We start from the raw sequence: 13,843 nt of genomic DNA, 5'->3' as shown, positions 1-13,843 counted from the left end.
CATTGGGGGAAAATAATTTAAGCTGCTCATGTGCACTGATGAATTCTGAATTAGCTGCAACTTCTCAAGTGTAAAAACTTGGTGTTATCATGGGTAGTGCAAGGTCTAATAACCGATGCAGAAGAAAGTAGTGGGGAAGGTCTTGGAGCACATTAGTACAGGGTGGAAGGATAATTTTCTGAACAATACCCTTTACTGAAAACATACAGAATGCAGCACATGGTCATTTTAATTCAAGTAAGAGAATTTGCTCCAGACTAAACTTCCTTAGTTTCAGTTTCATAATCTAAATGGATGATGAGTTGTGCTGATAGTAGTATTTGAACCTGGGATTTTCAGCAATAAAAACATCTTATACTGATCAGACTGAAAGCATTTGGATGAAATCAGGTCTCCTTGATGTTAGGGGGACTTCTGTTTTAATTTCACTGGGCCTGGGATTTTTCTCCAGTTCCACAGTTAGAGTCAATAGTAGACTTATGACACTTACGTACACTACTGACTAAGATTAAATGCTGTGGTTGGGCCAGTGTTCCAGATATAAGGCATAGAAAACCTATAAAGTCTAATAAGTTAGACAAGATAATAGCCATTGGTAAATAAAGAAAAATGTTTAGTAGAGAACTTTAATCTTCATTGCCAAAATTAGTTCTAATTTGGTTCCCCATGTGTAAAAAAAAAAAAAAAAAAAAGAAGTGTGACACTCTCCTTCTATCCTTTCCATTGACTGCGGGAGAATCAACCCAAATATGTGTATATATACACGTGTATATAAAGGGAGCAGGAAGGATGGCCCTAGCAAGAGATTAAAATGATAGGATTAAAATGCCATTACATATAAACAAATATGAATTCATGGATTTCAAATGATATTTGACTGCATGAATGGTAATAATGACTGCAGAGTTTACTTCTGCTGCCTAGGAAAGCTGCATATGTTTACAATATTGACATTTGAATCTTAAATTCATTTGTCACGTTGTGCTGTTACATTTTATAACTGATGAAGGGGTTTATCTTTGAGATAAAAGCTTCTCCTGGCAGAACTTGGAATCGGATATTATTTGGCACTTGCAGAACATCAGACTTGGAGCAAGGGTGCCTGGTTTCGGGGTGTCGCTCCTGTGAGCAAATGAGGACCAATGTGGCTGTAGACCAGACTGTGCCTGCGGTGCCAGCTGGGAGGAGTAAACAGAAGCTGTAAGGGGAATATGTGTTTTTTGGGTACCAAAATATCCTGCTGTAGCTCTAAATCAGCCACCATAAGTGAGAATGTGGAATTCACCTCTGTGCAAAGGGTCCACCAATGCTTGTCATAGGAGTAAAATTCACCCTGAAGTAGTGTGTCATTCAGCTGTAGATCTAATAATATTTCACTGAACCATAATGAATTTATCCTTTCCCTGAAGGTAAGAGTACACTATAGCCGTGTTGCAGATAGGTTAATTATTATTTAGAGGGGTAATTGTTCTCTGGAAGGTCACAGTTCACAGCACAAAGAAAATTTGGATTTCAATCTAGGAATCCTTACTCCCAATATTTGTTTCTTCCTAATATATATTTGTTGTTCTGGCTTTGGTACTAGAGTAAAAGTATTTTTTCTTTGGCTTCATACCAGACTAAGTATTGCTGAGCATGTACTTCATGTATACAGGTTCAGGGTTTTTCCAGTAGCCATAATTGCTTGAGCTGCCCAGGAACCCTGTATTTGTTTCACTTTCGGGATATTTGGCTTGTCTTTAACCACCAGTCATTTAAAACAAAAGGCTCTGAAGCGAAAACCTCCACATTTTCAGATAGAGTCAAAATATCAGTTTTTGAAAGAAAAAGATTCTGAATTCCTTCTAGCTATTTTTAGAAGAATTGTTTCAGTCAGTTTTACCAAAGCTATGTGTTACAGCAAATGTATTAGATGTTAAAAACTGTTATTAGCCCAATTCTGCCTTGCAATGAAACACTGAAACCCTCTTTCTGTGTATTTGTTTGGTGTCCTGGGCTCCCTCCTGCTGCCCCAGACAGCTCTACTCAAGAAACAATGTCCTGATGAAATGAGTTATGCTTTCTCTGATCACTGACAAGATAGTGTATGAAGGCCTTTGTAGACTTCTGACTGTGTTTTTCACCGCATCTTCTGGTAAAAAAAAACTGTTCTACCAGGACCAATGAGGCTTCGTCCAAAGACGCTGGATCTTGGTAGCCAGATGACCTGTGGCCTATATCTCAGACTTACTGCAGCTCTGTAGCGTGAGCTGTCTAGTGCTGTATGTAAAATAAAGTGTGCTAACATCACACAGGCTTCGTCTCTTCCAGATGTTCACCAGAGTACAGGGAAGAGCTGACATGACATAGTCAAAGAAAGGAAGATTGTTGGTACTTGTGTAGAGTTTCTAGATTTGTTGTATCAGCCATAGTGATGCAGAGAGCTTCCTTTTAGCAGATATCAGTGTTTCTAAACAGATCCAGATGACCACTGAAGGTTTATCCTTTGAAGGAAGGGAGTACTTCAGCTCCAGCAGCTGTGAGGCATTATGTTTTCAAAGATACTCAGAATCATGTGTGGTCCTTAAGAATTTATAGCACAGCTTCCCTGGAGGGTAGTTTTGATACCAGCCTCTATCAGACTGACAGACAGGGCTGTAGAAATACCTACTTTGAAGGTAGCTCTTCTACTGCAGAATATATGTAAGCCTTACCTGCTGTCATATAAATGACCTCCCTCTCAGAGCAACTGTCACAGTGGCTAGGAACAATATTGTTTTGAAAACAGTATCTTCAGATACTGTCTTGCTCCTTCTGCAGCACAGTATCCTCTCTGACTTCCCATCTGGTTCCTAATTTTTTCTCCTCCTAAGCTCTCAGCACATCAGAATCTTGATCCCATCAACACTGGAACTAAAAATACAGATATCAAATGGCAATTTGTACCCAAATTATACAGACGCTTTTGGGCCTCTCTGTGGTAGTGAGGTTCTTCCTTGAATGTTCTGCCATGGAAGCATCTCTTGTAGGATGAAAAATATTCATCTCTGCAGTTGTTGGAACTGGCACAAACCTCATCAGGAATCTCCAGTATACCATATCCACATTATCATCCCTGTCTGTCTTTCTAGGTCTCTTTGTGAACCATAAGAATCCATCCCTGGCCTTTTAATGCATGGAAAGCGTAAGATACCCTGAGCAAGATGTAGCCACAGTAGAGACCTACTTTTAAAGTTCAGAGCTACTCTGGGCTTTGAGCTGTGTGAGATCTGAATTACCACTGCAAGCAGCTAAATGCCAGGTCTGTAATCATTGGGGAGCAGGGTGGAAGGCTGGCCCTCAGCCAGCACGGCTGGGAAGAACAAGGATGTGGCTGGTTGGATGCATCTTTTTCCTTGCCTAGTTACTAGTCTTTGTTTGCAGTCACATGTGCTTCTCTTGTACTCCCAGTATCCCAGCACCATCCCTCCTTCATACTTGCCTGTAGCAAGCAATACTGGGAAGAAGTTGGAGCTACTCTCCGTCCTTGTGAATCATTGTTTATAGGCAGCAGAAACAGGAGACGATATTAGGTGGAAAAGAATAAGCCAAAAGAACAATAAATGAAGGAGAACATCTGGAAACTCTCCAGCCATAGCTGTAAGTCAGGCTGAAAAGATATCCGGGGAAGGTGGCAGAAGAGATCTGCTCAGCAAGACTCAAAGCTCTCTGGAGAGAAGTAGTTACTGGGTACAAGGGAGATGCTGAATAACCGACCCCTGCTCCTGGTGTCAGGAAGAGTTATGACTGCCCCTGAGATCTAGTGGAAAGAACGGCTGTGTGTGCTAGCGGGCGTGTGGGTGAAAACCCAAAGTCACTGAATGACTCTGGTGCATCAGATTTGGCTTCAGTAATTTACTGATTGCTGCCTTCACTAACACTAATTCTGTTTTCAACAAAATACAAACCGTCACAAAAAAACAACTGAGGGCCATCTTATGACAGTTCCTCAAGTGAGCCTCTGCAGATAAGACTTATGCAAATTCACATGATCAATACTGTGATATTCACTTAAAAACAAACCAAAAATTAATTGATTAACCTTATTCATTTGGATAATTCAGGAAGGACATTCCAGTTACTGGGTAGAGTCTGGTGTGAACATTACAATGTTCATTTTCAGTGTTATAGATATTGTAAAGTACTAAGCAGGATAAACAGCTGCCAGGTATAGGGTTTGTAAAGATTGCTGACAGGGTTTATGAGGTCTATATAGTGTAGTTTTCAGTAAGGAGGTCTAGAGGATTTTGACAGGTTGTCAAAGATGACACCACCTGGTTCAATAAGAATGCATGAATCATTTGATCTCCTAAGGATGCTTTTAATGTGTTAGCTGATTAGTTTTAGGTTTACTAGGGCTTCTTAGGAGAATCCAATAATTTAGTGTTCTAACCTTTTATAAAAAACAATAAACTGAGCTCACATTGGTTTTATTTTTGCATACAACACCACTACTTTTCTTTCACCCCAGGAAGTACCTTCTTTCTCATACTAATTTATACTGGTGAAATGGAAAACAGGTTAGTATTTATGTCCAACCATGTGTGAAATTAGTATCCTACAAGTGCACTGAAACGAATGCTTGTGGTAATAAAGTAGTAGTCACTGTTTAATTTTAATGCATGCTTCACCTTAAAATTGGTTTTCTGAATAGCTACCATGCACACTTACATTCTTCCCAAAACACTTCAATATTTAATATTTCCTTTTCTGGTCTAGTTCTGTAACTCTTTCTGCACTGGGTAGAACTTTCATGGGAGGTTGCATGGAATTTAGGAGCTCCTGGTAAATAAATACTGCTCAGTATTGCTAGGAATCTGGCAAAATTGCAGAATCGGGATTAAATGTTTGCAGGAAACAGAATAAAATGTTCCAGCTTAACAGTGCTTAAGACTGATGTTCTGTGTACATAAAAGTACAGTGTAGATTTAGCCAACACAAGCTTCTCTCTTCTACCCTGCTGTAGCAAACAGAGCCTGGCTGAGGGATACCACCTTTGTGATTAGATTTTTTTATTTCTTTTTTCATAGTTAACAATCTGTGATCCATTAGCACTAGCAGCTTACTTAACAAATGTATCCAAATAGTTACCAAGGAGAAAAGGATTCTTAGTCACTATTGACTCTTTCCAAATTCATGTCTATAAACTCAGAGAAAGACCTGCATCTTAGATGCATCAGCTGTTCTGCTTGCTGCTCATTCAGTTTAAGCTTCTATGGCCAGAGTGCCAAATTCAGATATAGATCTTATGAAGAGACACATTTGTCAGTCTGCTGATGCTGCAAACCTCTGCATTGCCACAGTGATAAAACTATATTTTTTAAATTGTCTTGCTAGTTGTTAGAATGCTATTCTGGATGGGGTGGGTTCTGGAGAGGAGTGATTATTGCTCAGCTTTCTGTCCAAGTTCAGGGAAATTGAAACTAATATTGACTCGGGAAGCAGGAGACTAGATGGCAACTGAGTGGACATTCCCTCTTCAGGTTTGATCCATGTGGGGAAGATCATCACAATAACAGGGATGATGCTGGGACAAGGGCTTTTGTGTGGGATTAGAGCTTGCATCTGAGCAAAGGGTAAAGCTGACCTACGTGTGTAAGTGTGTATGTGGGTGCTGCAAAGCCAACCTTGATGTGCATGTGTTGTCTACTGAGCACAGAAATAATCTTTGACATGCGTGTGGGCATTTGAGTATCAGCATATGAAATATGCCTTCTGCTTCCTCCATCCTGCCCCAGAGCTTCTCTGCACACTGTGTTTTTGGGGACTTGCAGATTTTCCCTCACAGCATTCCTGATAGTCTAGAATACAGATGGAAACTTCCATCCCTTGTGCCCAGTCTCATTTAAGAACACAGTAATTTCAACTCTAATAGTTAGACATAGGTCTGAACAGGTCTCTGGGTGTGAGAAATTCTTCTCACATACCCCAGAATGTAGCTGCAAATAACTTATTAACAAGGCAGCCTTAGGTGCTTTTAAGACTTATGTTTTCCTGCTCTGCTATTCAGGTTTTGTCTTTGATCTACCTATTAACACTCTGTATTTAGACGTTGCTGTGACACTGCAAGGGAGGGACTTTCTACACAAATAACGGTCTCTGCAGCACCTTGCAGACTGCAGGTCTTCTGCTGAGCCTGGCAGGATGGTTTTCATCCCTGTTCCTTTTTGAATGAGAACCCTTGGCACTTGTGCTATGTTTTGCAGTGTTTGACTCCTGATCCTTTGTGCAGGACACCCACGTTGCATGTGCTTTCTGGGAGTGCTGTACTGTTTCTAGCAGTGCCACTGTCCTAGAGCCTTCAAATACATTTCTCCCGTCTTGGATATGCTGTCTTGGAAAGATTAATTTTACTGATTTCTTGTTGAAATTCTTCTCCCTCCTCCCATCCTATAGTTTGCAAGCTCATGAGATTTAGCTAAAAAATGTTTTATCTCAGATGCCTCCTATTGCCATCCTACTGGAAAAGTTGACTGTTGCAGAGGTCTTAAATCAAAAACCTCTGTGACAGTTTTTGATCTTTGAGCAGGTTTAGGGGCTGTCACAAATAAAAACATTCGTACCTAGTTAAACTAAGTTGTTTGGTATGGATTGAGGTATTTGTCAAGTAGAGCCATGCAAAAGATTAAAACAGTGTCTGTCAGTGAAACTAGTGTATTTTGGCTTACATAATTCTACAGGGTTTTTTTGTGTGCTTGTGTTTTGTTTTTGAAGAAAACTGTTGGTGCCTTCAGAATTATATCTAAAAAGTGAATTATACATTGCAGAAAGTATTTCATTCTATATTTAACAGCTCTTCTTTGAACAACAAAAACCATAAACTTGTTGCCAAGACTTGAACTGAAGTCATGGTGGTTCCTAGTTGTTAATGATATTTTACAGTGACAGCCCTGTTCTGCTTGCAGTGTTAATAAAAATAGTAGCACACTTAACGTCTGGGGTTGCACTAAAACTTACTGATATCTGAAGGCGGTACTCCCCGTCCTGCATTGCCATGGTGTGTGCATATGAGAAGTGTATGCAAAATGTGACAGCAGGACTGTTGCTTCAGTGATAATGCCATGAAAACAGTGGATATATTGTGCAGGGCTTCACTAGCCAGTGGAGCTGCAAGCACAGAACAACAAACTTGCTGTGCCTTGCACAGCAGAGATGGGCAACAAAGATGCATGGCTAAGTCTTGATGTACTTTGATGAAACAGGAAAAAAAAAGACCCAAACACCTTTATTCTTTCAAAAGTAGAAATTCCCATTTGTTTCAATTCCCATTTACTTCAAAAAGTAGAAATTCCCATTTGAGAGATCTGGGACCATTCTTGTTCTAATGAAGTTGTTCTGCAAAGGAAAAAATTGTTTGCTCTCAGAAGATATCAGTATTTTATATGGTTAAATATAAGTACTTTAACTGGTTTAATCATTAACCAGGAATCTGTGTAGGTATCAGGATGGCAGGTCAGCTAAATGAACTGCTTTCTCTCCCTCAGCATTTTCTAATGTGTTTGATTGCAGGTTATACAGACAAAGATGTTTTATATAACCTATACGATTTCTACAATTGATGCTGTAGGCCACGCCTGCAGGGTTTGTAATGAAAGGGGTATATAAATTTCTCTGTCATTGACATTAATTCCCTTTGGATGGTGCTAAACTTTCCCTGCTTACAGGTAACTCCTGTCTAGCTTCTAAGGATACTCCTGAAGGAGGAATGCTCTGGCTCTAAACCATCCAGACTGTACCAAATCCTGAGCAGATTCAAAGTGCTTCATGAGGAAGCCACATTCTTCCCAGATACCAAAGCCCACACTCAAAAATCAACCTGCATGTAAGAGTCTAGGGGAGAAGGAGGGTTAAGGAGGGAATTTGGGTTGTGGGTAAAGAATACTGAGAGATGAAATCTTGAGGTGAGATTTGAAAAGATGCAGCTTGCTTCAGCCTGGAAGGTAGAAGGCTTTTCTGCATTGTGGTGTGATGTGGAAGAAAGTGTTAATGGCCACTGAAGAAAGTCTGGTGCTTGAAAGACTGATTGTATTCAGGTGCTTGTTCTGTGGTAATGCCTGACTGCTGGCGTTCCTGATATGGAGGTGGTTCTGGCATCATGGCTGTCCTAAGGAGGTGAGCTCAGAGGCAGCACAGAGGTTTGCAATGAGCTTCAGCAGCATAGACTTAGCTTTTGTGTTGGTATTTTCTGCAGGTAGTTGTGAAATGACCCTTTCTATCAATAAACGTAAAAAGGTAAATGGCTTCAGTTAAAACTAGCTGGTGTTAGGCTTGGGAAATGGGCAGTAGATCAGAGATCAGAAGGGAGGGATTAAGGCAACCAAAGGGAAACTAAATTCTAGATAGATCTCTACAGGATGTTTTCTCTTTTTTCCACAGTCCCCAGGCACAACATATGATTTGCTTCTCCACTCTGTTTCAATTCCAGTAGTAAACAGTAAGGTCAGAGAAGATGTGACTGGGGTCTCTGTGCTCATCCTGCCTGGTCAATACCATTTTGACAGTTAAGTTTCTGCAGGGAAATTTTCAGCCTTTTTATCAAGTGCAGTGCTTCTAGTCAGTGAGCGTACATCCAAATCCAGCCTTCCTCTGCTTTATTGAGAAGGGATGAGATGGAGCAAACACATGTTCCTCTGTTGTGTAAATTATTCTGGACTGAAACAGGAAAGGTTCTGCCAGCCTCAGCTGCTAACCCACCTGACAGATTGAGATCCAATCCAAACAGTGTCCCTTACAACTAGTTGGCTCTGAGATTTCAGCTGGCTCTGCTATTCAGAGTATTTTCTTTCTTGAGATGCACTAGTCCGATGCTTAGCTCTTCTAAAGTGCTCCTGTGAGTCTTTCTGTTGTGATCATGTTCCCAGGGATGTTTTGTTCTCATCTTCTACAGCTGACTTCCCATAGAGTCCCTTAAATATCAGAGTTTTTCAGTGGCAAAAGAGGAGTCATTGGGCATTACCCCTACAGGATCATGACACCGTGGGCTCGGGGATGTGCTAACTAAAAGATTTTTGTTCTTGAGAGTGGGAGATGCAATTTTGCAGCAAGGATGGGTTATTCAAGAGTAATACAGTCAGAGATGTTTACTCCAACAGTTGCTTTTTCTTTGTAATGGTGGAGGTAGCAAAGACAAACAACTGTGAGAAGTGTGAGAGTAACGCTTGTGTTTTACAACGGTGTTTTGAATAGGTGGAACAGCAACATTTCTCCTTAAGCAGCATGCTAGTTTTAGAGCTGTTACACAATTATAGCAGAATGAGGAGCTGGTGAGACTTCAAATAGGTGAACAAGAGAAGAAAGCAAAGTGCCCAAATGGCCAACATCTGTCTGTCTACTTCTGCCTGTCTGTGCTTGAAATCTTGATATCTGAGCTCAGGGAATAATATTTAACACAGCAGCTAACAAAGTACAAACAAGTATTCCTCACAGCACTCCTTTTGAGACAACAATTATTGGCCCAAATCACAAATATTGGAACTACAGCAGAGAAATAAAAATCATTTAGCTAGCTGAATCAATGTCTGAGCTGGGACCCGGGTCTTGGCTTTTCAAACTCCTTTTTGGAGTGTAGGACTGTAAAGAATAAAATATGAAGGCATACCTGCAACACATGCAGTTTCACTGATTGTTTCCAAAGCAATTGTGCCCCACAGCCCATGAACAAACAAACAAAACAAAAAAAAAAAAAAAAAAAGCCCAAACCCAAACAACCAGCCCACCACCAATCCCCAAAACAAATATTTTTTTTTTTTTTTTTTTTTCCCGTGTAACCACAGCGGCGTTCACGGCCGCTGCCTGGGTACCTGCCCGGCTGCCCGCCGTGCCCCCGCGGGTGCTCAGCCGAGGGGAGACATGAGACATGGCAGCGGTGCAGACCGGAGACGCGCATCTCTACGGCTGCGGAGCGCACAGGGGTAGGAAATAAAAAAAAAAAAAAAAAAAAAAAAAAAAAAAAAAAAATCCCCCCCCCCCCCTCCTCCTCCTCCAGGGGCTGGGGCGCCCACGCCCGCACCTGTGCCCGGCCCGCCCCGCCGGCGGCAGCTGGAGCCGCGCTGCTGCGCGGAGCGGCCGCGCCCCGCGGAGGGGCTGCCCCGGCGGCGGGGGGCGCCGCGGCCGGGCAAGCTCAGGAAGTGCCGGTAGGGAAGCGGCGGGGGCGGCCGCCGGGGGCCGGGCCGGGCCGGGCCGGGCTGGGCTGGGCTGGGCTGTCAGCGCGGCGAGGGGCAGCGGCGGCGGCTGCGGGGGGGGGAGCGGAACGGAGCAGGTCGGAACAATAGCGGGTGGAGGGGAGGGGGCCGGCGGCGGCGGGGCTCGGCACCGGCACCCCGCCCAGCGCCGCGCAGCCCAGCCCGGGGGCAGCGCAGCCCAGCCCGGGGGCAGCCGCCCCGCAGGCACCGCGGAAGGGATGAACCGGGCGGCGCTCGGCTGGGCTCGCAGCTAAACGCGCCTCCATCCCTCCCTCCTCTTCTCCCTCCCTCTTTCCTCTCTCTCTCTCTCGGCTCTCCTCCTCCCTAACTCACTGGATATTACCAGCCGCCGGGCTCGCCGCCGCCTCTCCCCCAGCCATGAATCCCGCCGAAGGGGCGGCGGAGGAAGGCGCTGTCCCCGACTCCGAGGTGGATGCTTTCTTCCGAACAGGTAGGGGAGCCGCGGGGAAGGGGCCGGGGCACCGCCGGGCCCTGCCTCCGCCGCGGGATGCGGGGCTGGCGGCGGCGGCACGGGCACCGCCGGCAGCGGAGCCGCGGGGGAGGAGGGGAATGGAGGGGGGTCCCCGCCTGCCTCCTCGCTTTGTCCGCCGCAGCCCCTCGCCTAGTCCGTGCCCCAGTCTCCCCCCTCCCGCCCCCGGGAGGATGCTACCGCGGCGCTGCGCTCCCGCCGCCGACCGCCTCGGGAGGGGACCGGCCGGGCCCCCGCCGCGGGCGGGCACAAAAGCCCCGCGGGAGATGCTCGGGGAGAGCCGCCGCCTTGTCGTCCCCGCGGGAGGCAGCGCCGGCTGGGCCCCGCCGGGCCCCCGCTCCGAGCCGCGGCGGCCGCCCGGGTACCGGTCGGTATTTGGAAGCGGAGCCGGCTGCCCGCCCTGCCTGGCCCCGCTCCGGCCGGGCCAAGCGCCGGGCGCTCCGCCTGCTGCCCGCGGGTGGGCGGCGGGGGCAGAGGCGCCCGGGCAGCGCTCACCCGCGACCGGCCGGGGATGCTGACCCCGCGGGGACGGGCTCGGAAAGTAGCTCAGGAGCTGGGCGAGAGCCCTGTGTTTCGCACTCCCGTTTTGGAGGATGCTGAAGCGTAGTTGGGCTGCAGCAGAGCGTGGTGTGGGGCCTTCGCTAGTGATGCAGTGGTTAATTAAATTCTCTGGGCAGTGGGTATAGGATGAGCCCCAACTGCACCACCCGTTTGTGAGGTGGTGTTTGTGGGGGAGCCCTCGGCTCTGAAACGTGGCTTTGCACAGGATCAGCATCTCGACTGAAACAACTTGTGGTCTGCCCTCTCTCCCCTCCTCCTCCCCCCCCCCTCCCCCCCCCCGACAAAATCTTAAGAAAGTGTTATAGGCTTCTTGGTAGATTTTTAATTAAAATTTGTGAAGGATTAAATACTTGCTTCATAAGGAGATTGACCCTTTTAGACTAGGACTGATACTTACTGCCACAGCTGTTTGTCAAGACTTTGCTCTTCAGCTGTTTTCCTCCTTCTACCTGCTCATTAGCTACACACAGTGCTTTGAGCTCCAGTTACTAAAAAACAATTATGTAATCACCAAAACTTTAAAGAAGTAAAATTCTGAAGGCCTGCAGCAGCTCCCTGCTATGGTAGACTGCATCCCATTTATGTGAAAAGCCTTTGATCTAGAGGATAACTATAATAAGGTCTGGCTGTGTGTATCTTGTGATCCACAAACTATTAAGCCATAGGATATTTGCCTGTTGATAGCCTACCTGGTTGCAGGCTAATTTCCTAAGTCTCAACAATGACAGCTTTGTTTTGTTTTTTGTTTTTTGTTTTATAAAAAAAAAAAAAAAACAAAAAAAAAAAACCAAAAAACCCATCAATTTTCCTTTTAAGAGGAACTTGTTAATTAAGGTTTCTCCCCACCTTTTCTCTCTCCCCTCCTTCATGCAAAGCTGAATCATTTCTCTGTGACACTGCCTTCTCACTATAAGCAGGTTAGCAGAATTGAATTTGAAGAGAGTCAAGTCTGTCTAGTTTATATGAAAAAAGTATTCCTAAATGAAGAAAAAGCATGGGGAACCAAGTGACTAGACTTTTCTCCCAATCTGACTCCTTCCCCTGAAATTTCACCTGTAGATCCATGAATACACTTGTCACCTGTCTTTATACATTTAACCTGGAGATTTCTTCAAGTCTCCTAACACTTCTGCTTCTTGAGGAAACAAAATCACAGGAACCCAGGCCTGGAAGGGATGGACACCTGGGCCACATCCTTGCACTGAAGCATGTATGCATAGGCCAGCCCTCATGGTTGTCTTATCTACCTTAAGCTTCATTGAAGGAGATGACAAAATTCTTGTTTCTGCGCTGTTATGTAGCATCTTGTGTCCAAAAAGATGACATGAAAAAAACCCCAAACCTATTGATTGTCAGCTGTTACAATGGCGAGGCAACATCACGGAGAAATGAGGAAAAGCACGGGAGCAGGTATGACTCGTGTGGAATTGTGCTGTTGGTTTCCTGCATTGTTTGTGCACCGTTCACTTCTGGGGTTTGTGCGTGTCTGAAGCTGGTTTTAATGGATGACAGAGAGAACGGTAGGTGTGGCGCTTAGAAGAACAACTGTAGACAGGACACAACTGACTCTCCCACTCTTCTTTTCGGCTGTCAATGACCATCTTGCCTGAGTAAGGACTGTGAGACAGGGTCTGATTTGCAATAGCTGCAGAGACCTGCATGAACTTAACATCCTTTTCCCCTTGATATTGGCTTTTTTCTTTTGTTCCTTCTGTCCTGGCTTGTATTCTGGATTTGTAAAGCATGTCCATTGTGGCTTAGGTGCTCTCGTACATTCACATCAAATAAACAATGAATCTATGTGGTTTAAAGATTATCTGCTCCAATAGCACAAGTGTACACTAAACTGACTAAACTTCCTGAATTCACAGCTTCTACACGAAAAAAGCAGGAACTCATTATTTTCAGTGGAAAAAATGCAGTCTAAGCAACTAATATCTCACTCGGAGGCTTTTAGCAACCAGCTGGGCTTTGCACTGAGCCGGGAGGATCGATAGGCTGCTCCCTGGTACCAGCAGAGGAGGCCGACGCTGGGGATGGCGCCGCACACACAGCGGCTCCCCCAGCAGCACCCAAACACTGGGAGGTAGCAGTCCCTTCTCAGCGATGACAACTGAGATAGCGACTCTCTCAGCTGTACCTGGAAGGTAAAACTGAAGGAATTAACACGAGGAAATAAAGGAAGGTCTGTTCTGCTGCTTACACTGATGAGAACTAGGAATGAATTTGAAGAAAGGGGCGGATTTAACACCTGTGTGGTTGATGCTGGCAGTCAGTTAAACCTCCCTGGAGACAGGCAGGGTAGGGACTATTCTAATTTTTACCATTGGATATATGCAGAGAGTAATTCAGTCTTCTTTTAGAGAATCACTCCTATGTAATTGGGCTAAAAATTAGCAGGCAGAGAGACTTTAAGGGCAGAAATGACTGTTGCAGTCTCCAGCTCTGATTTCTGGGATAACAGTGGCTGCTGAATTGAGGCAGTAATTTCTGCGCGAGATCTATCACTTCTGTTTGAGCTTATGTTTGAGTAAGAAACCAAATCTATGCCTAGGTATACCTTATTAAGTTTCTTATGTCTATTTTGGTGACA

The 13,843-nt window shown here is 44.8% G+C and overlaps 1 protein-coding gene across 2 annotated transcripts in view; it reads left to right on the top strand.

The window, feature by feature from the left end:
* Nucleotides 1-10,363: 10,363 nt before the first annotated feature.
* Nucleotides 10,364-13,843, top strand: part of KALRN (kalirin RhoGEF kinase) — a 523,685-nt gene continuing 520,205 nt past the window's right edge. For both annotated transcript variants that reach the window (XM_042784358.1, XM_042784355.1), the window contains exon 1: nucleotides 10,364-10,650. In XM_042784358.1, coding sequence (XP_042640292.1) covers nucleotides 10,578-10,650 — 73 coding nt within the window. In that variant the 5' untranslated portion in view covers nucleotides 10,364-10,577. The remainder of the gene's footprint in view (nucleotides 10,651-13,843) is intronic.

Source organism: Tyto alba, unplaced genomic scaffold (assembly GCF_018691265.1).
Source record: "Tyto alba isolate M040663 unplaced genomic scaffold, T.alba_DEE_v4.0 Super-Scaffold_7, whole genome shotgun sequence".
Classification (NCBI taxonomy): Eukaryota; Metazoa; Chordata; class Aves; order Strigiformes; family Tytonidae; genus Tyto; species Tyto alba.
This window is presented reverse-complemented; position numbering and strand designations above follow the sequence as displayed.